This window comes from Lagenorhynchus albirostris, chromosome 9, assembly GCF_949774975.1.
Source record: "Lagenorhynchus albirostris chromosome 9, mLagAlb1.1, whole genome shotgun sequence".
NCBI lineage: Eukaryota > Metazoa > Chordata > Mammalia > Artiodactyla > Delphinidae > Lagenorhynchus > Lagenorhynchus albirostris.
This window is the reverse complement of record NC_083103.1, coordinates 68,483,220-68,506,116: the sequence shown is the minus strand read 5'-3', so window position 1 is coordinate 68,506,116 and position 22,897 is coordinate 68,483,220. Positions and strand designations below refer to the sequence as shown.

At 43.7% G+C, this 22,897-nt stretch overlaps 1 protein-coding gene across 1 annotated transcript in view; it reads right to left on the bottom strand.

Moving 5' to 3' along the window:
• The window catches only part of FAT3 (FAT atypical cadherin 3), a 696,814-nt gene that overhangs the window by 80,306 nt on the left and 593,611 nt on the right, over positions 1-22,897 (bottom strand). Inside the window, exons 10-13 of the mRNA XM_060157887.1 lie at positions 17,528-21,601; positions 13,197-13,393; positions 12,020-12,173; positions 9,228-9,461 (exon numbers count right to left, since the gene is read on the bottom strand). Of these exons, the coding sequence (XP_060013870.1) occupies positions 9,228-9,461; positions 12,020-12,173; positions 13,197-13,393; positions 17,528-21,601 (4,659 nt within the window). The remainder of the gene's footprint in view (positions 1-9,227; positions 9,462-12,019; positions 12,174-13,196; positions 13,394-17,527; positions 21,602-22,897) is intronic.

Below are 22,897 nucleotides of genomic sequence, written 5' to 3'. Positions count from 1 at the left end.
AGCATATATATGGGTCTTGTTTTTGTATCCATTCAGCCAGTCTATGTCTTTTGGTTGGAGCATTTAACCCATTTATATTTAAGGTTATTATCGATATCTATGTTCCTATTATCATTTTCTTAATTGTCTTGGGTTTTTTATTGTAGGTCTTCTCGTTCTCTTGCGTTTCCTGCCTAGAGAAGTTCCTTTAGCATTTGTTGCAAAGCTGGTTTGGTGGTGCTGAATTCTGTTAGGTTTTGCTTGTCTGTAAAGGTTTTAATTTCTCCGTGGAATCTGAATGAGATCCTTGCTGGGTAGAGTAATCTTGGTTGTAGGCTTTCATCACTTTAAATATGTCCTGCCACTCCCTTCTGGCTTGCAGAGTTTCTGCTGAAAGATCAGCTGTTAACCTTATGGGGATCCCCTTGTATGTTATTTGTTGTTTTTCCCTTGCTGCTTTTAATATTTGTTCTTTGTATTTAATTTTTGATAGTTTGATTAATATGTGTCTTGGTATGCTTCACCTTGAATTTACCCTGTATGGGACTCTCAGCATTTTCTCAACTTGATTGACTATTTGCTTTCCCATATTAGGGAAGTTTTTGACTATAATATCTTCAAATATTTTCTCAGTCCCTTTCTTTTTCTCTTCTTCTGGGACCCCTATAACTCAAATGTTGGTGTGTTTCACGTTGTCCCAGAGGTCTTTGAGACTGTCCTCAATTCTTTTCATTCTTTTTTCTTTTTTCTGCTCTGCAGTAGTTATTTCCACTATTTTATCTTCCAGGTCACTTCTCCGTTTTTCTGCCTCAGTTATTCTGCTATTGATCCCTTCTAGAGAATAATTTCATTTATTGTGTTATTCACCATTGTTTGTTTGCTCTTTAGTTCTTCTAGGTCCTTTTTAAATGTTTCTTGTATTTTCTCCATTCTATTTCCAAGATTTTGGATCGTCTTTACTATCATTACTCTGAATTCTTTTTCATGTAGACTGCCTATTTCCTCTTCATTTGTTTGGTCTGGTGGGATTTTACTTTACTACTTCATCTTCTGTGTGTTTCTCTGTATTCTCATTTTGCTTAACTTACTGTGTTTGGGGTCTCCTTTTCACAGGCTGCAGGTTCGTATTTCCCATTGTTTTTGATGTCTGCCCCCAGTGGCTAAGGTTGGTTCAGTGGGTTGTGTAGGCTTCTTGGTGGAGGGGAGTAGTGCCTATTTTCTGGTGGATGAGGCTGCATATTGTGTTTCTGGTGGGCAGGACCTCGTCCAGTGGTGTATTTTGGGGTGTCTGTCACCTTATTATTTTAGGCAACCTCTCTGCTAATGGGTGGGGTTGTGTTCCTGTCTTGCTAGTTATTTGGCATAGGGTGTCCAGCACTGTAGTTTGCTCATGGTTGAGTGGAGCTGAGTCTTAGCATTGAGGTGGAGATATCTAGGAGAGCTTTCACAGTTTGATATTACGTGGAGCTGGGAGATCTCTGGTGGACCAATGTCCTGAACTTGGCTCTCCGACCTGAGAAGCACAGGCCTGATACCTGGCCAGAGCACCAAGACCCTGTGAGCCACATGGCTCAGAAGAAAAGTGAGGAAAAAAGAAAGAAAAGAAAAGAAAGTAATTAAAATAAAAGAAAATATTAAAAATTAATTTAAAAAAAGGAAAAGAAAGAAAGAAGAGTCCAACCAAATGAAAAAACAAATCCATCAATGATAACAAGTGCTAAAAACTATACTTAAAAAAATAAAAGTAAACAGACAGACAGAACCCTAGGACAAATGGTAAAAGCAAAGGTATACAGACAAAATCACTTGAGGAAGCATACACATACACACTCACAGAAAGAGAAAAAGGAAAAAAAAAAAAAAGAAATATATATCATTGCTCCCAAGGTCCAGCGCCTCAATTTTGGGATGATTCATTGTCTATACAGGTATTCCAGAGATGCAGGGTACATCAAGTTGATTGTGGAGATTTAATCTGCTGCTCCTGAGGCTGCTGGGAGAGATTTCCCTTTCTCTTCTTTGTTCGCACAGCTCCTGGGGTTCAGGTTTGGATTGGCCCCGCCTCTGCGTGTAGGTCGTCTGAGGGTGTCTGTTCTTCACTCAGGTAGGACAGGGTTAAAGTAGCAGCTGATTCGGGGGCTCTGGCTCACTCAGGCCGGGGGGAGGGAGGGGTATGGATTTGGGGCGAGCCTGCAGCGGCAGAGGCCAGCGTGACGTTGCACCAGCCTGAGGCGCGCCGTGTGTTCTCCTGGGGAAGTTGTCCCTGGATCCCAGGACCCTGGCAGTGGCAGGCTGCACAGGCTCCCAGGAGGGCAGGTGTGGCTAGTGACCTGTGCTCGCACACAGGCTTCTTGGTGGCTGCAGCAGCAGCCTTAGCGTTTCATGCCCCTCTCTTGTGTCCGCCCTGGTAGTTACGGCTCACGCCTGTCTCTGGAGCTCGTTTAGGTGGTGCTCTGAATCCCCTCTCCTCCGGCACCCCAAAACAATGGTCTCTTGCCTCTTCCGCAGTTCCAGACCTTTTCCCGGACTCCCTCCCGGCTAGCTGTGGCGCACTAGCCCCCTTAAGGCTGTGTTCACGCCGCCAACCCCAGTCCTCTCCCTGGGATCTGACCTCTGAAGCCCAAGCCTCAGCTCCCAGCCCCCACCCGTCCCAGCGGGTGAGCAGACAAGCCTCTCGGGCTGGTGAGGGCTGGTCGGCACCGATCCTCTGTGTGGGAATCTCTCCACTTTGCTCTCTGCATTCCTGTTGCTGTGCTCTCCTCCGTGGCTCCGAAGCTTCCCTCCTGTCACCCCCCATCTCTGCCAGTGAAGGGGCTTCCTAGTGTGTGGAAACCATTCCTTCTTCACCGCTCCCTCCCACTGGTGCAGGTCCCGTCCCTATTCTTTTGTCTGTTTTTTCTTTTGCCCTACCCAGGTACATGGGGAGTTTCTTGCCTTTTGGGAGGTCTGAGGTCTTCTGCCAGCGTTCAGTAGGTGTTCTGTAGGAGTTGTTCCACATGTAGATGTATTTCTGGTGTATGTGTGGGGAGGAAGGTGATTGCCTCGCCTTACTCTTCTGACATCTTGAAGGTCTCTGAAAAGCCCCAACCCTTAAAACCCAACTTAAATGCTACTACCACTTTGTGAATCCTTCCTGAATTGTCCCACTTGAAAATTCATTGCTCATGTTTTCATGTTCCCACAGGGACCTGTGTTAGCATTTTACATGTATTGACTAATCGTTACAAAATCCCTATTTTTTCTGGAGAAAATCATAATCCCAAAAGATACATGCACCCCAATGTTCATTGCAGCACTATTTACAAAGCCAGGACATGGAAGCAACCTAAATGTCCATTGAGAGAGGAATGGACAAAAAGATGTGGTACATATATACAATGGAATATTACTTAGCCACAAATAAGAATAAAATAATGTCATTAGCAGCAACATGGATGGACCTAGAAATTATCATACTAAGTGAAGTAAGTCAGACAGAGAAAGACAAATATCATATGATATTGCTTATATGTGGAATCTAAAAGAATGGTACAAATGAACTTATTTACAAAACAGAAACAGACTCACAGACTTTGAAAACAAACTTATGATTACCAAAGGGGAAACATGGGGGGAGGGATAAATTAGGAGTCTGGGATTAACATATACACACTACTATATATAAAACAGATAATCAACAAAGACCTACTGTATAGTGTAGGGAACTCTACTCAATATTCTGTCATAACCTATATGGGAAAAAATCTGCAAAAGAATGAATATAGGTATATGTATAACTGAATCACTTTACTGTACACCTGAAACTAACACAACATTGTAAATTAACTGTAGTCCAATATAAAATAGAAATTAAATTTAAAAATAAGCAAAATTCCTACTTTTACAGATGCAACTCTCTTGTAACATTGATTCCATTTTTCTTTGAATGTTCTTTTGTGCTTGCCTGTTTCCCACTATGACTGTAAACCGCTCAAAGGCAAAGCCTCCTTACTCTGTCATGATTAACAAACTTATTATCTTTATTCCTGACTTTTTCCTGAAGGACTGTACTTTAATTCCCAATGTGTCTCCAGTTTTTCATCTTTCTACACCAGGTCCTGCTTCAGGCCACCTAAGCTATTTCTGCGCAAACAGCACCTGCACCTGGTGCACGAGTTTGAGTTCTGGTCTAGCCTGTCCATTGTGCCTTCAATCCAGTCAGTACCAAAATCGACAGATTTCACATGTAAAATCTCTCTCTCCTCTGCCCCTTCCTTTTATTTATTTATTTGGCTGTGCCGGGTCTTAGTTGCGGCATGCGGTATCTTTGTTGCCGTGTGTAGGATCTTCATTGTAGCATGTGGGATCTTTAGTTACGGCATGTGAACTCTTAGTTGTGGCATGGGGGATCTAGTTCCCTGACCAGGTATCAATCCTGGGCCCCCTGCATTGGGAGCATGGAGCCTTAGCCACTCGACCACCAGGGAAGTCCCTGCTTCTTCCTTTTAAATCCCAAAGCTACTACTCGAATTTTGCCCCCTGTGATCTTTCTTGATACTCTCCTAGAAGATTTCCTAATGCCCATGTTAGATGCTCCTATCAGATTAGCATTTCCCAAACCCAGAACTGATGAATTTCTTTTCTCCAAAGTGCTCGGTGTTTCTTTTCTATCTATTGGTTTAAGCACACAATTCCTGGTCTTTGTGAACCACCACAATCAGGCCCAGATGCCTTCTCTCATCTCACTGCCTTCTCTCTGTCCTTGACCATGTGATGATCTCCCAACTATTTAATTGGGTCCAGAGTTTCCCAGCTTTGCACCTTCATCCTCCTGGTTCCTGTTTTCCTGAAGGCCTTTCTCCCTCTGCCTGTTGAATCCCATTCATTCTGCGAGCTATGCCTTTTATTCAAGGTCTATGTGTTGCTGATTCATGCCCTTCACTACTGCATAGAACCTAGGCCTGTCACTGCACATTCCTTGTATAGTTCCTTCAAGAATGCCTGCTATGTAGCTACTCATTAAATATCAGTTATATTGAATGGAAAATAAATGTAATGAATGTTACAAGCTTCCAAGTTTCTCCAAAATCCCTGAAAGAAGTTCTAAACTTTGTAGGAAATATTTTACAGGAAAGGGGTGAGTTGCTCATGCGAACATTTCCTTACTTTATGTCCCTGATCCATAAGAGGAAAAATATGTCCTCTTGAATCTCAAATATCTGGACATTCGCCTCTCAATAAATCATGGTCTCTGGCATATTTTCCAGTGCAAGTTTACATTTTATTTCCATGTCACTTTGCCTAAAATGGTCACAGATTTTAGCTCCAATTTTCACCTCTGCATATTCCATTTGCTAGCTTAAAAAACCCTCAAAATTGAGAACCTGGACACAATTCCTATCTTAAGAGGTACGGTAAATAGTAAAATATTAACCCCAAAGAGGTGGTGCAAAAAAAAGTCTCCTAATCTTTACTGAAAGTATTAAATTTTTGTAAATGTTAGGTCTTAATGTCATGTCATTAGTTCATGGGATTGAGGATGTTTCCATTTTACAGGAAAACTAAGAATTTAACGCTGAAATCTAGACAGTTGCCATGCTATTTCTTAGAACTCATAAATTGGGTGCTAAAATGGTCTTGTCTTCCTCTGTTTTTATTTTATTCCTGACCTAGGCAGTTGGTTCATTATGAATAATGAATTTGGCATAGGAAAAGAGTTGTTTGGCTAAAAGCAATAATATTTTTTAAAATTAGGAAACCAGGATATGAAAGGTTAGCAAGTCACTGTAAGCATTTTGAATTTACGAAGCAAGGGAATCGGATTTCAGATTAATATATCTTTGTCTTTTCTCTGCGGTTTATAGTGACTTAGTATATACTGCAGCCAAATGCTGTTGAAATCGTTTGTAACTTGAGGTAAAGGAATATGCTTAACAAAAGAAGTTTCATGAGCCAAATAGCCCTGTCATTTTTACAAATGGAACCAATGTTCTTCACTAGGGTCAGAAACCAGTTAGACCACTTGGATGGATCTCAAAGGAATGATGCTGAGTGAAAAAGGCCATTTTCAAAAGGTGACAAACTACACGATTCCATTTAAATAACATTTGTGAAATAACAAAATTATAGATACGAAGATTAGCGGTTGCCAGGGGTTAGAAACTGGGAAGGAAGTGTGCGGAGGAGGTGGGTGTGGTGGTTACATGAAGCTTCACAGGTGATAAAGCTGCATAGAACCACACCCACACACAACCACACACAACCACACCCACACACAACCACACACAACCACACCCACACACAACCACACACACACACCCACACACACACAACCACACAACCACACCCACACACAACCACACCCACACACAACCACACCCACACAACCACACACACACACACAACCACACACACACACAACCACACCCACAACCACACCCACACAACCACAAACACACACACACAACCACACACAACCACACACACACACACACACAACCACACACACACACACGTACCTGCGCCAAAATCTGAGTGTACTACAGTTATGCAAGATGGTATCATTGGGAGAAAGGGCTGGGTGAAAAGTACATGCCACCTCCTGTACATTTTTGTTTTTGGCAACTTCCTGTGAACCTATGATTATTTCAAAATTAAAAGTTCTTTAAAAATCAGACATTTCCTTGTCACTTTAGAGAGGGGCCTATGAAGTCAGGTGGTAAGATAAGGAAGTGAGGTGGCTGGGGATTGGGAGGGTGAGAACTGGCTGGTATCAAGGAGGCAGCCGCTACTAGGCTCCTACCATGGTGGGACTGTGCACCTGGAATTGCTGAGTCTTCTCAGTGCTGTGTTTAGAAAATGCCAGAAATTGAAAATTCAAATCAGTATCTCTTGACTTTTATTGACAATTAATTAATTCAAACTTTTTGGAACACTGTATGTAAGCCAAACTCAAGATACTGGAGGGCTGAATTCAGTCTTAACGATTCATGTGCAAACTCAGCTTCAGGCCAGAGGCTGAGTTTGGCCACCAGATGATTCGCCCACTCCACACACTGGTCATCTCAGTATGCGGCTCAACGCTCCTCTGTGCTGCCTTACAGAAGACAGAGAAATGGGGAATCAGGCTGCTAATGAAAATGGCATGAGCCCCCAGTCACTGACACCCGGGACTCTGGAGAATGCGGGTTTGACTCTGGAATCCCCCTGCAGGCTCTGACCTAGACCTTCACACCCACCTCCTCAGCATGGTGCCTGGAAATAGCAGGTGCTCAGCTTGCCTTTTTAGAGGTGTTCATTTGTTCTTTCCCGGCTGTCTTAGTTTTTATTTTTTTAAAGCTAAATGAATTCTACAAAAACTGAGAATATGACCCAAAATCTGGTATCCTATGCTCTGGTTTTCCGGAAGCGAATACAATAGCCTGGTGAACACATCTTATATGAGCAACACTCATAACTCCGTGTCTGTTTGAAGCTCTGAGCGTAAGCTAATTTTTTGCTAATTAGTGCAAATGAGCACAGGGAGGTGCCGATAAGGTCGTTATTCTGGGTTTGGTCTTTGAAAGACTTTATCATCTCTGCCCTGCTAATGCCCAGAGTCTGGTCAACCCTTCTTCCCCAACTGCCAACCCGGACAGCTGACTCAGAAGAAGTGAGAAGGACGGAGCTAACTGCATACCCTCCAGCACAACCACATCTGTGAGTCAATAACCTCTCCCCACCTCCACTGTCTGAAACATCATGTGCACTGATCAGACTCCCTCTGTGTTCTGTACAATCTCTAGTACATAGAGCATACCCAGTTCCTTTAGGAAGGAGGTGAGTAGAAAAACTCCAATTTTTTAAAATTGAAATTTTAGTTTAAATTAAAACATTTTTAGATCTTAAAATTTCATCTCTGGCCCAATTACACATTCCCAGAGTTAGATTTAAATTATTAATGATTCATTTGCATGATTTCTGTCCTTTTTCCCCAAAAGTCTGCTATTAAGAGTCCACAGAATGTTTTCCAATCCTCATTTAAAAAAGAGTATTTGTAAATATTACATAATTATAAATCAATAAAAGAGTCTTTTCCGGAATTCCCTGGCGGTCCAGTGGTTAGGACTCGGTGCTTTCACTGCCAAGGGCCCGGGTTTGATCCCTGGTTGGGGAGCTAAGATCCCATAAGCCACGTGGCACAGCCAAAATGAAAAGAGTCTTTTCCTGTTTATCTTTTTTTTTTTTACCAAGCTTTACAATATGCAGATTTTTAAAGGGTTGGTTCTCAGCCTCAGAAATTATGCTAATGAGGTAAGAACAATAATTCATAGTGTAGCCACTAATTTCTCTAAGGGGAAATATGCAGAGACCCTGGGCTCTACATTTGTTTTCAACTAATTATCATGTATTTACTTTTCCATTAGTCCAATAATTTTTCTTTCAATTCAGAATTAAGCAATAAGACCCTGAATTATATAAAGGCCTGTTTAGCATAACAGACACACCCCATCATTCCCCAGTCCTCTGATTTACAGCTCTTAAAATGCACAACCAAGAGGCTGTCTATATGTCCTTTCCTATTTAGATTCCATCATGCAGTCACCTCAATAACTTATGCATTCTCGGAAGGACTACCTAGCAATTAACTCCGATCTTTTCTAACTCACCATCTCATTATGTAAAGTGGATTGGAACACAAACTTTATTAGCAACTTTCAATTCTAATTCCTTCTTATCGCCCACACCTACACCCCTCCTAGTGATGTCAGTTTATATGAGCAAAATACTCTGGAAAACGGCAGTTAAAAGAAGTCCACATTGGACTGGCAGCACATTTCGTAATTGGTCTTTGCACTATGGGGTACCACCATAAATCGAGATTGCCGTATTTCAGCTAAAGCATGGGATGCAATTCTTTATAGAAATGGAAATGAATTCTCCCTGCCACACAACACAGCATTTTAACTTTGTTCAGGAAGAATGGGCAAGTAAGAAAGCTATTATTTTTATGCTAAAGGTTTAAAAAAGTGCAAACCCCAAGATCTTTGTTAAAAGGAAAAGGAATTCATAGTATCGCTTCTTCAAATCCTAGAAAGAGGTGGGAAGATGCCTTGCAGAGTTCTCTTGTGCATATGAAGTGTGTCAGTGGAAGAGCTGAAATGTGGTTTAATGTACTTGTTTTCATGATAAGGAGCCAGGGTGGGCTGATGAAACTAAAGGACAGGTAGCACCTGAAGATGTGTCAGATGTACAAACAGGGAGGCATCCCATCAGTGCAGCTGACTTACCGACATCGGGATCTACTGCTTGAACTCTGGTCAACAGAGCCTTGGTGGCTGTGTTCTCATAGACACAGGCGTTGTAGTGGTCGGACGAAAACACTGGGGGGTTATCGTTCACATCCTCCAGGATCAGACGGACGTCAGACTGGCAGAACCTGCCACCCCCGTCGGTGGCCCTGGCGATGAGGCTGTATGCAGGGACCCTCTCCCGGTCCAACAGAGCCAAAGTTTTTAACTCACCTGTGAAAATAAATGACGTAGCTTTTCAAAAACTGTCTTTCTTTGAAGAGCAGAGAATCAATTATTGTATATACAGAATCCCCAGTACAGGAAGGATTGCTGACATCTGGCTCCAGTGCATCATGCTTTGAAAAATCGAGCAAGTTCAATTTTTTTAAGCATCAGGGAAAAAGTGATGGGATTCTGGACGCAACAAAAAACCAACTGTACGACCTTCAGATGAATTAATCCCACTGTGAAGCCTCTTGTTTCAGGGATTCCTTCTCTTGGCAGCATGGAGAAGCTCCACACCTCTTTAAACATCTCAAGGACTGCTCTGGAGATCGGCCTTGTTTCTGGATTTTCTCCAGAAAAAAAGCATGAAAAATGGACCAGTATCCTTAGTTCTCTAACGGTCAATCAGGTCCATGATTTGTAAACTCAGAAGGGGCAGTCTGTCTGCTTCCAGATATTTAACATTTTTTTTACCCCATCTTTTAGAGAAAAACAGTCAAAACAGGCTGGCTTTAGCAGAAAGAGGTCATGAAGGAGTCCTACTGTGCCAGGCGAACCCCACTTGCTGGAGAGTGGTAGGGCCTGTGGCTGTTGGGGAAGGATTCCAGTGGGGGCTTATCTGAGAAGCTTAAAGCAGCAGCTCTTTGGCAACCAACATGGAGGGAGGTTATGTCTGTATTTTAATCACTCAGATAGCTGTACTGGTCCTGAGTGTCAGCCCCTGTGGGGATTTTGTTATTCTTGCTACCTAAATTTCAATGGATGATGGCAATAAGCACAATGACAGAGCTGAATAAATACTGTTTGGTGAAAAGTAGGACTCATGAAATATTATTATGTACTCTTAACAAAATCAGTAGAAGTCACTGGGACGAAGCCATCTATACTTATAAAGCTGTCCCTCCTATGGCTTCCTGACTGCAGCCAGTTCTCAAATCTAGCCTGGATCATTCTCCCCTTCTCCAAAACACCCAGGGGTTTTTCAGTTGGGCATTCAAGACCCTCCAAAATCTGACCTAAAGTTGTTTTTCCACCACTTTTCTCACGAGCCATTCTGTGGCTCCTCTGACCAGTGACAATGTTGTACACAGCTGTCCCTGGATGTGCCGTGCTCTCTGCCCACGCTGCCCCCGTGACCGGCAGTGTCCTGCTTTAGCTCCTAGAATCCTGGCTCATTTCAAATGCCAGCTCTGCTTTAAAAGTTTCTCCTTCCCTCTTATCAGAATATTAGCTACTTCTTCCTCTGTGCCCAGATATATCTCTCCTGATATCTCTCCCGGGCACTCATTCTGTCTTTCACTATTACTGTTGTTATTTCTGTTATTATTAGTATTGACTTACAGCTCTGTCTTCTCCACTGGGTTACAGTATCTCTTGGGGATGCTTTGTTTGGTTCATCTTGGAATCGAACACAAATATCCCATAAGGTACTTTTAGGTCTAGTAGTTAATAAATGTTACCTATTCAATAAAAAATTGCCAGGCCTCTTTAGCCAAGTAGCATATTGTTATGTAGCTAAGCCCTTCCCAGTAAGATGCACCGGACATGGGAGAGAGCTAGGGAGGAACTAATACCTCCTGGAGACTCAGAAATTAGTTGTTGTTCATTATGATGAACACAACACTGGAAATATGCAAATTATTCAATCTTTACACTTCATTGAAAAATTGTCAATGGATGGGCCATCCAATACACAACACGGAGATAATTTACCTCCATAGACAATGCCTTTTCCATTATCTATGGCCTTCAATGCGGGCATCTGCCTTTAGGGTACATAACCTTTCACCTTATAAATTTTACCTCAATATGTAAGCAAGTCTGAGGACTCATAGCTTTGGAGAAACTAGACAGGAATGATGAATTAAAACCAGACAAGGGCTTCCCAGGTGGCACAGTGGTTGAGGGTCCGCCTGCTGATGCAGGGTACACGGGTTCATGCCCCGATCCGGGAAGATCCTACATGCCGTGGAGCGGCTGGGCTCGTGAGCCATGGCCGCTGAGCCTGCGCGTCCGGAGCCTGTGCTCCGCAACGGGAGAGGCCACAACAGTGAGAGGCCCGCATACCGCAAAAAAAAAACCAAACAGACAAGTATGTTAATAAGCATCCCTATGGATGTAAACCATAGGGATGTAAACATAGGGATGTTTCATCCCTATGGATGAAATCCCCAAAAGGGATTTCAACAGGGCAAAACTCTCCTTACTATGCACTGCTGTCTGGTTTGCATGGAAACTTGCATTTGTGATAGAATTCTATTTATACTATTTATAGGTCAGCTGCTTTCACTCATGGATATGAGAAAGAGGAGAAGCAAACAGACACATCCAATTACTTGGTGCTGCTAAATGTAGGTAAAGTCAGGGCAAGTTTTATAGGCCACGTGAGGTTTCTGTCCTCCAAACACCATGTGCTACTGGTATTTCTTAAGAGTCCAAGATAGCAGGGCATCATATCAAGGCTGTTGTATACTAACTACCCCCTAGTGATAAGACCATGTGAGAGTTTAACTTCTCTCGTGGATTAACAATGGCATTTACCCAAAGAATAAATTTCGCCTTACCACTTTGTGGATCTAGAAAAAATTCATTGTTTCCAGATCCATAGAGTGAGTATCGTATATCTCCATTGGATCCAATATCAGCATCCTTGGCACTGACCTTCAGGATGATTTTGTTTGATGGAATGTCTTCGGGAAATAATGCTGTATATGCAACCTAGGCAAAGGTAAAGAAAGGGAATTGAATCATTAGTGTTTGTGGGGCAATTGTCATATTTAGCATTATAAATGATTTCTTTAAAAATGCATTCGCATAATTTATCTTCAGCTATGTTTTTCCTTTACCACAGAATCATCTTATACCATATGATGAAACAGAGAATATATATCTCTTGCTTTGCGCCTCCCATGCTCATCATCAACAACTACTGATTGGGCACCTACTGTGTGCTAGGTACCACTGAGATGCTAGAAGTACAACGGAGAAGAAAACAGACAAAAATCCCCACCCGTGTGGAACCATGACCCACATCACATATTGATCATGCCCCTCTCAGTCCTTGGGACCCTTCCACTCTTTAAAGAGCCACTACTAACATCTGGCATTAGTATGAGAGACTAAATCTATTTGCAACACTTTTCTGAGCTAAAGAGCACCAATACTGTCTCTCAATCCACATGTAAGGAAAAGGTAAATGAAGAGTGATTTAACTTTGGTAAGAAAGGAAATAAAATCAATTACTGGCACCTTGCATTCGCTGTCACGCTTTGAACTGTGGTGGAAAGGCCACTTCATAAGGGGTCTGGAGACCCAGCTTCATTACCAACGTTGCTACCAACCAGCTGTGTAACCTTATACAAAAAAAGTAATTCATACTTCTGAGTGGTCCATTCTTCTTTTATGAAATAGGTGATTCAGACAGAAAAATTCATAGTGTCCTTTATGAGTCCTTAAAAATTATTTAATTTTGAGACTCCTGGTTCTATTTTTCTGTTTGTTTGATTTTTTTGGTGGGCAGAATTAGGTACTGATCGTGCTAACTATACTCTTTTCATGTTTATAATATTTCATCCTAGAGTCTGCCTCTTACCCTCTTATAACCATTTGGAGCTCGTTATTTAAGGAGATAAGATGAGAAAGCAGCCTGGCCTTAAGGAGAAAAGTGAAATGGGTTTTGACTTAATTTTAGATAAGCAGAGTAAAAAGCAGTGATATATCCGACACAGCCACAAATCTCACCTGATCACACACTGGGCTGTTGTCATTCACATCACTGACAGTCACTTCCACCATGGCCTGAGTGACAAAGAGCCCATCAGTGGCGGTGATATTGAGGAAGTAAATGTCTTGTTCTTCTCTATCTAGAGGTCTCTTCACGTAGACCTTCCATTCGCTCTGCACCAGGCCCAGGGCAAACCTTCCTCGGGGGTTCCCTCCTGTGGTGAAAAGAGAGTTTTTGAAGATGTGAAATGAAAAGCTTTGATCTCCACCTACAGCAAGAGGCCTGTGCGGGGTCATCCAGGTGCCTCTCAAACTGCATCGTTTACGATGCTGAAAAAAAATGGACACTCACTTCCTTTTGACTCTCCTGCAACAAAGCACGATATTTATATACTTGGCTTGTGTGGAAAGTAAAACAGTAACTTTCCAAGAGAAGAAAAGCACTTAGAGAAGCTGGAGATGATCTCTTGTTTAGCTCCCCTTAAGGACAATCAAATTCAAACTGTGAACAATCAATCTTCTTATCGGGCTGATACAACTGTCTTTCTACTTCGTCTCAAGAGAGAATGTAATACACCATAGCTCTTGTTACCAAGACAATTTCATTAGCCGATGATCATGCAATCAAGGAAAGCCAGTCAGTTCTATTAAGGAATCTTAATGAAGCCTTTATCATACCGCAGCTCTTCTTATAAGGACTGAAGTTTGGGGAAGAAAAGTTTGTGTGACAGAGGAAGACCCATTAGGATTAAATAGCCTCAATGCAGGGTCACTGAAGGAGCCATTCAAAGATAAGCACTGCCATTAGATCAAATTTAACACAGGGAAGCTGGTGAAAATGGAAGAAACACGTAGAAAAGCTAGAGTGGAACCGCTCTTGATGAAGCTGAAACAATGAATGTGGTCCCAGCAATATGACTTTCCCACATCACTGAATTACAGGGAGACAAAAGCAGCTTGGAGGAAGGAAGAAGAAAACCACCTTGACCTTCCAAACCTGAAGGGGGAAATAATGTCACTTCAAACACGGAGGAAGACTGGACGAGACAACTGGCAAGAAGTCCGGAATCCAGTTAGGTCATCGCCGTCTCGTTTGTTTGAGCATTCACACGTATTTGTCACCTGCTCTGGGCCAGGCACTGTGCCAGGCAGTGGGGCTACAGCAGTGGCCAAAAGTGACCAAAATCCCTGCTCTTGTGGTGGAGCTCACCTTCTGATGGGAAAGACTGACAACAAACAAATAAATAAGGAAAGCCTACTGCTTGCTGGCTGCTGCTTCACTGAAAAAGGGGAGCCACCTCATCTTCTTACAATGAATCTGTAAAAGAACAGAGGGCAAACCCATGGTCCTGACGGAGGGACTGAGTGAGAAGTAGTGGAACCTTGAGCGTCAGACCGCACTCTGGATATAAGGCATGGGGGGTGGGGGGGACGGGCATCCAGGGGCTCAGCAGTGTGGAACAACTGTAACCAAGCAGGACCCTATGAGGCCTTCCTACAATAGACCTCCACCTGCCTTTTGTCTGTAGGAAAACTTTAATCAAAGAATAAATTCAATCAGAGAAGTGAGAAAATGCAGAAAGAAAGGAAAACAGTCAAGCAAGACAAAATAATAATACTTTAGCCATTAAACAAAGTCAAGGCCTTTATTCTTCCTCAAGGGCTATAGGTAATATTCTGAGCCATGTCCTTTGAGCTGTTTTGCAGATACTGAATCCTCCACCAGGTAGAAGAATTTAACTGTGTGCTGCCCATAAGCACGTAGACCCCAGACCGGTTGGAACCAGGAGGTTGATGAAGCTGACTCCCCATTACCTCACTACCAGCCAATCAGAATGTCTGTGAGCTGATCACGCCCTGCTGCTTGAACACTAGACGACTCTTCATTACCCTCTCCAGGGTGGGACACACAGTCTTGAGGGTATTAACCTGCTGTGGCCCCCTTTGCCTGGCAAAGCAATAAAGCGATTTCTTTCTACTTCACCCCAAACTCTGTCTCCAAGATTTAATCTGGCACCGGTGCACAGAGGCCAAACTTTGGCAAAACAATGACAGGATAAATGGACCGTACTGGGCAGATAGTGCAGAGAAGGTGAGGGCTGCACATTCCTCTAGGGCAGTGGTTCTCAACTCAACTGACAGTGGCTGTGCGCAAACCCCTGGGACATTTGTCAGCGAGAGACATTTCTGAATGTCACATCAGGGGTGATGCTGGTGGTGGTGCTACTGGAATCTAGTGGAAAGAAACCAGAGGTGCTGGTAATCATCCTACAATGCCACAAGAGACTTACCCAGCCCTCAATTCCAGTAATGTTGAGGCTGAGAAACATGCTCTGGTGAGGCACGGGGTCCTCCCTGGAAAATCACTTTCCTCTACCACGGGCTACGATGCAATTTTACTTCAGTTGAATATGATTTCAGCATGCACAAATGTAACCTCTCTATTAAATGCTTCTGGTGCAGGCCCACACTGCTCTTTTGCGAAATAAAATGATTAATCGTCCTTTGTTCATCAGTGGCAGGTCAGCCAAGTTGTGTGACATCAAGAGCAAAAGTTAAAGCTAATAAAAATCCATTGGTGGTTGGCACGGCTAATAGCAGCAGTAGCTTGAAGCTACTCTGTTCTCATTACTTTGGTAAAGTTAGTGGGATGGTCCCTTCAACCATCCACTGAGAATTCAGAGACGATGTGTAAATAATTAAAGCTGAGTATTTAACCATTCTTCCAAATAGAAAAGTATCCTCAGAATGCCTAAGAAGGGTTTCCCTGGTGGCGCAGTGGTTAAGAATTTGCCTGCCAATGCAGGGAACACGGGTTCGAGCCCTGGTCCGGGAAGATCCCACATGCCGCGGAAACTAAGCCTGCGCGCCACAACTACTGGAGCCCGCATGCCTAGAGCCTGTGCTCCACAACAAGAGAAGCCACCACAATGAGAAACGCGCACTCTGCAATGAAGAGTAGCCCCCGCTCGCCGCAACTAGAGAAAGCCTGTGCACAGTCAAAAATAAATAAAAATTTTAAAAAAACTTAAAAAAAAAAAGAATGCCTAAGAAGTTTTTTGTCTGAAACTGAATGCAAATGAATCAAAGTTGTTGCTTTACTCACCTTTCTTTCCTTACCACTATCACTCATGTCTTTACTGCAGAAATATACATTTCAATGAAAAAAAAACCCACAATGAACGGTATCAGACAAAGCACAAATGCATTAAGACCTTTAAACAGAAAACAGCACCGAGAAAACCGTTCCATAAAGAAAAAGAGTAGTGCTGTGGAGGGGAGGTGTGGTGGTCCCGAGCAATGACACATACGCTCTTCTGTGGATCTTATTCTGCAGTGATTAATTAACTTTCCCACTAACATACTTAAGCAGATTCTGTGCCCTGAGGGCACTCTAATTAATTCATTTTTCTCTTTGAATAATGTAGTTTTTCTAAAGGGAGGCCACCTGACTACAAGTACGGATGGATTCTTTAAAATCTTTTGGCACTTTGCTTATGTTCTGCCTTTGAATGTCATGACATCAAAATATTAGCTTTAAAACCCCCAAATAGTTTTTAGGAAGACTGCTCCCATACCACCAACCCTCTCCTCTTTGCAGTTTAAGGCCAGTCACCCCCAGAAAGCTCTTGCTGATCAGTGACACCTCTTCTTCACTCTGACATGAGATCCTCTGCCCCTTAGAGTAATGGTGATGCTTTTTGGGCGCTCTGGGTGACTTCATTTGTCTACCTTGGCTTTCTTATTGCACTGCTATCTACTATCTGGAAAGACAGAAAAGGGATCCAAGAAAATTGTGATGTCAGAAGACATACCCTTTGACTTGGAGTTATAATTGAACATTTTTCAGCAAAAGGTCAAACCGTGCCCTTTGATTTGTATATGTGTGTGTTGTGTGCGTGCACGCATCTGAGTTTTTACTACCAGGAAAGACTTGTAAGTAAAGCTATTTATTTTTCTTACTGTTACAGAAAGTAGGAGAAAGGCATATACTTAAAAAAAAAACATACATTCCCCTGCCCCCCAATCAAAAAGAGCTGTTATTTTCATTTCTTCCACTGAGATATTTGGCTGGACTCTTTTTTAAATGATAAAAATTGACTCGAGGACTGAGTACCAATCTGGGTAATCTGTCATAGGCAAAACAATAAACTCCCAACTAAGGCTGAGTTAGTAACAACCAAAAAACTGACGCTACTCAGATATTTTCCTCAGCCCCAGAGAGGTAAGATAACTTTTCAAACCCTCATCTCATCTTCCTTCTTCTCTCCTACTCTTACCCCTCTGCCACCTTCCATCTTTCTTTAGAAAGCAGAGCACATAGTGAAAAGCAAGGGTGACAGACTTACCTGTAATGTGATAGCTCACTTGTCGATTGATGTCAGAAGAGTCTCTGTCCCATGTGCTGAGGACAGCTACCACCTCGCCCGGAGGGTCGCTCTCCTTCACGTTCCCTCGGTACACCTCGTGGGCAAAGACCGGAGCGTTGTCATTTATATCCGTCACTCTGACAGAGACCAATGCTGTGGAAGAAAGAGAGAAGGCCTCCCCGAGGTCGGAGGCCACCACGGAGAAGGTGAACGTGGGGTCTGTCTCGTGATCCAGGTCTCTCAAGGTACTGATCCAGCCTGTGTTGCTGTCAATGTTGAACGCTTGCATCACCTTTTCAGGTTGGGAATCTGAGTGGAGGGAGTAGGTGACCTGCCCATTGGCTCCCCAGTCCATATCGATGGCTCTCACCTGCGTGAGTTTGGTGCCCACAGGCATCCCTTCCATGATGATCGTCTCATAGCTTGAAGTTTCAAAGACTGGCTTGTTGTCATTCATATCCAGTACCTTGATGTCTACATCCACCGTGAACACAAGGTCTACCTTGTCCAGGGGTATAGTGGCTGCTACTTTGAAGTGGAAAGCTGGGCTGATCTCATGGTCAAGACGTTTGTCCAGCTTGATGGTGCCTGTGTCCTGTTCTATGATGAAGACAGCTCCTTTGTTATTTTCCAGCCGCTCCCCATTAACTGTGCTGAACTTGACTTTCTGAGTGGGCAAAATCCTCAGGGTGTCCACCGTGCTCCCAATGGCTGTATCTTCTGAAATGGTGAAGGAATACTGAGACTGGGTGAAGGACGGCAAAAATGTTTCAGGGGGTAAAACGTGGATGTAGACGGGGATGAGGGAGTGCTTCACTGGAATGCCCCCATCCACTGCTTTGACAAAGAAAGACAGCACTGTGTTTTTCAGCTGGTTAAAATGGCCTTTTGTGACCATCCAGCCATTGTCAGGATCGATTTCCAGGAGGTCAGCCACCGAGACCGAGGCCTCGCTATAGAGGGAATAAGTAATCCTTGCATTCGCTCCATCATCTGGATCCATGGCTTGAACCTGAGTGACCAGGTGACCCCGTCCGACATCTGCCCTGACGCTGGCTCTGTATTCCACCGTCGTGAACTGGGGGGCATTGTCATTTTCATCCACCACAATCACCCTCACGGTGCAGAAAGTTGTTCTCCCTCCGCCATCAAGGGCCCTCAGAAAAATACTGATGTCTCCTTCCAGAGGGTTTTCCCGGTCGAGCCTTTCTGTTGTGATGACCTGTCCATTGCCATCTATAAGGAATCGATCCTTAGCAAAGTCATTGATGATGGCGTAGCTGACCTGCCCATATGTCCCTGGATCCCCATCCGTGGCTCGAACGTGAATCACCTTTGTCCCAGCGGCCGTGTTCTCTCTCACCTCAGCTACGTAGGTGCTTTGAGAAAAGGCAGGGCTGTACAGGTTGGCCCCGAGGACCCTGATATGCACCTGGGCAGTGCTAGTGAACAGCCCATCAGAGACGGACACATTGAGACTGTACAGAGGCTCCATCCGCTGCTTCCGGTGGTTGGAGAGCGTGATGACGCCACTCTTGCTGTCCATCAGAAAGCTCGTCCGGTCATTCCCAGATAAAATGCTGTATTCCAACCTGTCAAAATCAGAGCTGTCTGCATCGGAGGCTTGCACACAAGTTACAAAATGGCCCCGGGGGGCTAATTCACTCACATATGACTCATAAATGAGCTGATTAAAGACTGGAGGGTTGTCATTCACGTCCGAGATGTAGATATGAACCAGGACCTCGCTGCTCAGTGATGGGAAGCCATTATCCGTGGCTCTGACTTTCAAAGTGCAGTGCTGCACTAACTCATGGTCCAGCATCCGCGCTGTCAGGATTAAGCCACTTGCGCTGTCTATGTGAAAATAATCTGTGCTGTTGTAAGTATCCTGGACAATCTGATAATGGACCATTTTATTGTTTTCTGAGTCTGCATCCGTAGAGACAACTTGTAAAACAGGTGTCCCAATGAGAGAAGCTTCGGATAACGTTGTATTGTACGTGGGTTGATCAAAAATAGGGGGGTTGTCATTGACATCATTAAGTAGCAAGTCAACGGTGACTTCAGCCCTGGCCCCAGTAAGGGCATCACTGGCTCTTACTGTCAACTTGTAAACAGAGGTAATTTCATAATCCAAAGGGCTAACGACTTTCAGGACCCCAGTGTCAAAGTCGATGTTAAATTGTTTATAAAGGTCCCCATCAATAATGATGTATATGATGCCTTGGCCTTCTGGGCTGGTGGCGTTGATGCTTAGAATGGGGGTGTTGACGCTGATGTCTTCGTTGATGGACGCTGTATAAAAAGGCTTATCAAACACAGGCATTGCTTTGTTGACAATAGTGATGGGAAGTTCCACGGATGTGGACAAAGAGGGTTTTCCACCATCTCTGGCTAGGATGGTGACTCCATACTCAATGTTGGACAAGTCAGAGTTGAAAGCTTCTTTTAAAATAACTTTCCCTGAATTAGGGTTAATTTCAAAGTGGCCATAGTCATCCTGTAAGAGGTAGGTCACTTCTCCATTTGCACCTTTGTCTTTGTCAATGGCTGTCACTCGGTAAATCAGGGTGCCAGGCTCAGCGTCAACTTGCACAGCAGCATAGTAAGGGAGGCCCACAAACACTGGAGAATTGTCGTTTATGTCTTCGATGTTGACCCTGACCACCACCCTTGCCACCCGCAGATGGTCTAGCTCTCGGCTGGCTTCCACAACCAGCTCATATAACTCTTGTTCTTCACGGTCAAAGGGGACTCCGGTGGTCTGAATGACCCCTGAGGTAGATTTTATCTTGAACTTATTTCCTGGGTTTAAGATGCTGTACTTTAAGGGCTCATTAAGGCGATTTCCCACTGCATTGACAATAGCAACTTTGGTTATGTTCGTGTTGTTCTCTGAGATGGAGGTGGAGTAAAAGCTTTGTGTAAAGTGGAGGCCGCTGTCCATGGCTTCTTTAACCAAGATGGTGACCATGGAAGTACTGTAGAACTTTCCATCAGACACCTTAACTATCAGCATGTAGTGATCTTTGGAGAGGTTGTTGTTTTTAATAGTGAGCACTCCACTATTTGAGTCAATTAAAAAATGATCCAAGCTACCTTCCATTAGGCTGTACGTCAGTTCCGGGGGCACCTCGGAGTCAGGATCCGTGGCACTAACTTTCAGAACCTCCACTCCGACATAGGTAGGTAGAAGTAAGACAGTCTCAAACACGGCCTGAGTGAACACAGGTGGGTTGTCATTCACATCTGTCACTTCTATGTTGACTTCAACGGGACTCTCTGCCGTCAGCTGGGGGCTACCACTGTCTCTCACGTGCACATGAAAATGGAAATGGGCGATGGTTTCATGGTCCAGGTTCGCGATTGTTCTGATCGCACCTGTGCTGGAGTCCACTGTGAAGAACTTCTTGGCCGTGGACTCAACGATCTGATACACAAGCAGAGCATTGCGATTGCTGTCGGCGTCGGTGGCTCGAATCACCAGCGGGCTGTTGTGCAAGCTCCTGACGATGCTATTGATGGGGGCTGCCTCGCTTAGGCTACCCGAATACTGAGAAAAGAGAAAAACTGGCGCATTATCATTTTCATCAACAACCTGAATATTGACTGTGATGTTGGAAGCCATTCCTGCCATGTTCGTGGCCTGGACAATGAGTTGATAAGAGGAGGTATGCTCGTAATCCAGTGCCTTGCGTGTGGTGATGACTCCAGAATAGGGATTTATGGTGAAAACCCCATCAACGTTTCCATCTTTGACTTCGTAAATGAGGGTGGATTGACTGATGGCAGAGATTAGAATGACTGATGTTCCAATATCAACATTTTCATTTACTTCTGCTTGGTAGTCTTTGTGAGTGAACTTGGGGTGAGAATTATCAGACATGGTGACAGAAATTCGCACAATCGCGGTGGCAGACATCGGCGGGGAACCCTGATCCGTGACTTTGACTGACAGGACAAACTGACCCATTGTTGTCATGTCTGGCTCTTTAGAAACAGTGATGATGCCCAGGACTGGTTCTATCTTAAACGTGTTCCCAGTGTTCCCTACAATAGAAAAATCAACAGGGAAATGAGTTCAAGTGGGTCATTTTCTGAAGATTAACTCTTCATCTTAAGGCTACTTTACACAACATGGCCAACAGCAATTATTCATTTTCACTCCTCCTCATTCTGAAATAAAACGAGAGACTTCCCTTTTAGGGGTATTCAAAAGCAACTGAAATGAGTTTTCCAGTAAATTGTGAATTTCAGATCAGTATCTTCTTAATTCAGGTTAACAAGGACAACAACACAGCTCTGTGTACATTCAAACTGGGAAATAGGAGAGTTTGTAGGAAAGACTTTCCCGCTTAGGATTTTCTTATTTCCAGACTGGGCTGGCACATGCCAATGACGCTGATAAAAAGGCATTTATCCTGAAACCAGTGCCATAATTCTGTGTTCTACATTATAAGAAAGAGGGTTGTAGGGATTTCCCTGGTGGTGCAATGGTTAAGAATCCGCCTGCCAATGCAGGGGATACAGGTTCAATCCCTGGTCCGGGAAGATCCCACATGCTGCGGAGCAACTAAGCCCATGCGCCACAACTACTGAGCCTGTGCTCTAGAGCCCGCAAGCCACAACTACTGAGCCCACGTGCCACAACTACTGAAGCCGATGCACTTAGAGCCCATGCTCTGCAACAAGAGAAGCCACTGCAGTGAGAAGCCCGTGCACAGCGACAAAGAGTAGCCCCCGCTCGCCACAACTAGACAAAGCCCACATGCAGCAACGAAGACCCAACGCAGCCAAAAATAAATAAATACATTTAGAAAAATTTAAAAAGGAAGAGGGTTGTAGGAATCGCTTCAGAACATTATCATACAGTCATTCAGTTTAAGACTCTCCCAGAGGTAAGCTTTGCTATGTGGAGTTGGTATAGTTTCATACATATCATCAAAACCAACTTCATCCCAAACACTGCTTGGTGACGGGGGTTTGCTCAGGTATGGAGAATTCTTCTCAAGTCACCATTTGCTTTGTAAGCTGTGAGAATGTTTTCTGACTCTCCTTCTATTCTTCACTTCCCTACACCCCAACACACACATCATATGCACACACAGACATAAAAGTAGACACAAAAGGTATAATGGTTCCATCTGTAACCATTCTAGTTGCTCAATATTTGAGACGTTTCTGATGAAATAAGAAAGTGTTAAAAATCTGAAGCAGCACAGAAACCAAGAACTTGAGCATAATCCTTATGAAACGAAGAAACTGGCACCCCACTTTGACAAACTGAAATGGGAAGGGCTGTGAACCATGACACTGTGGAAAAGAGGAGGAGAGAATGGGGAACAC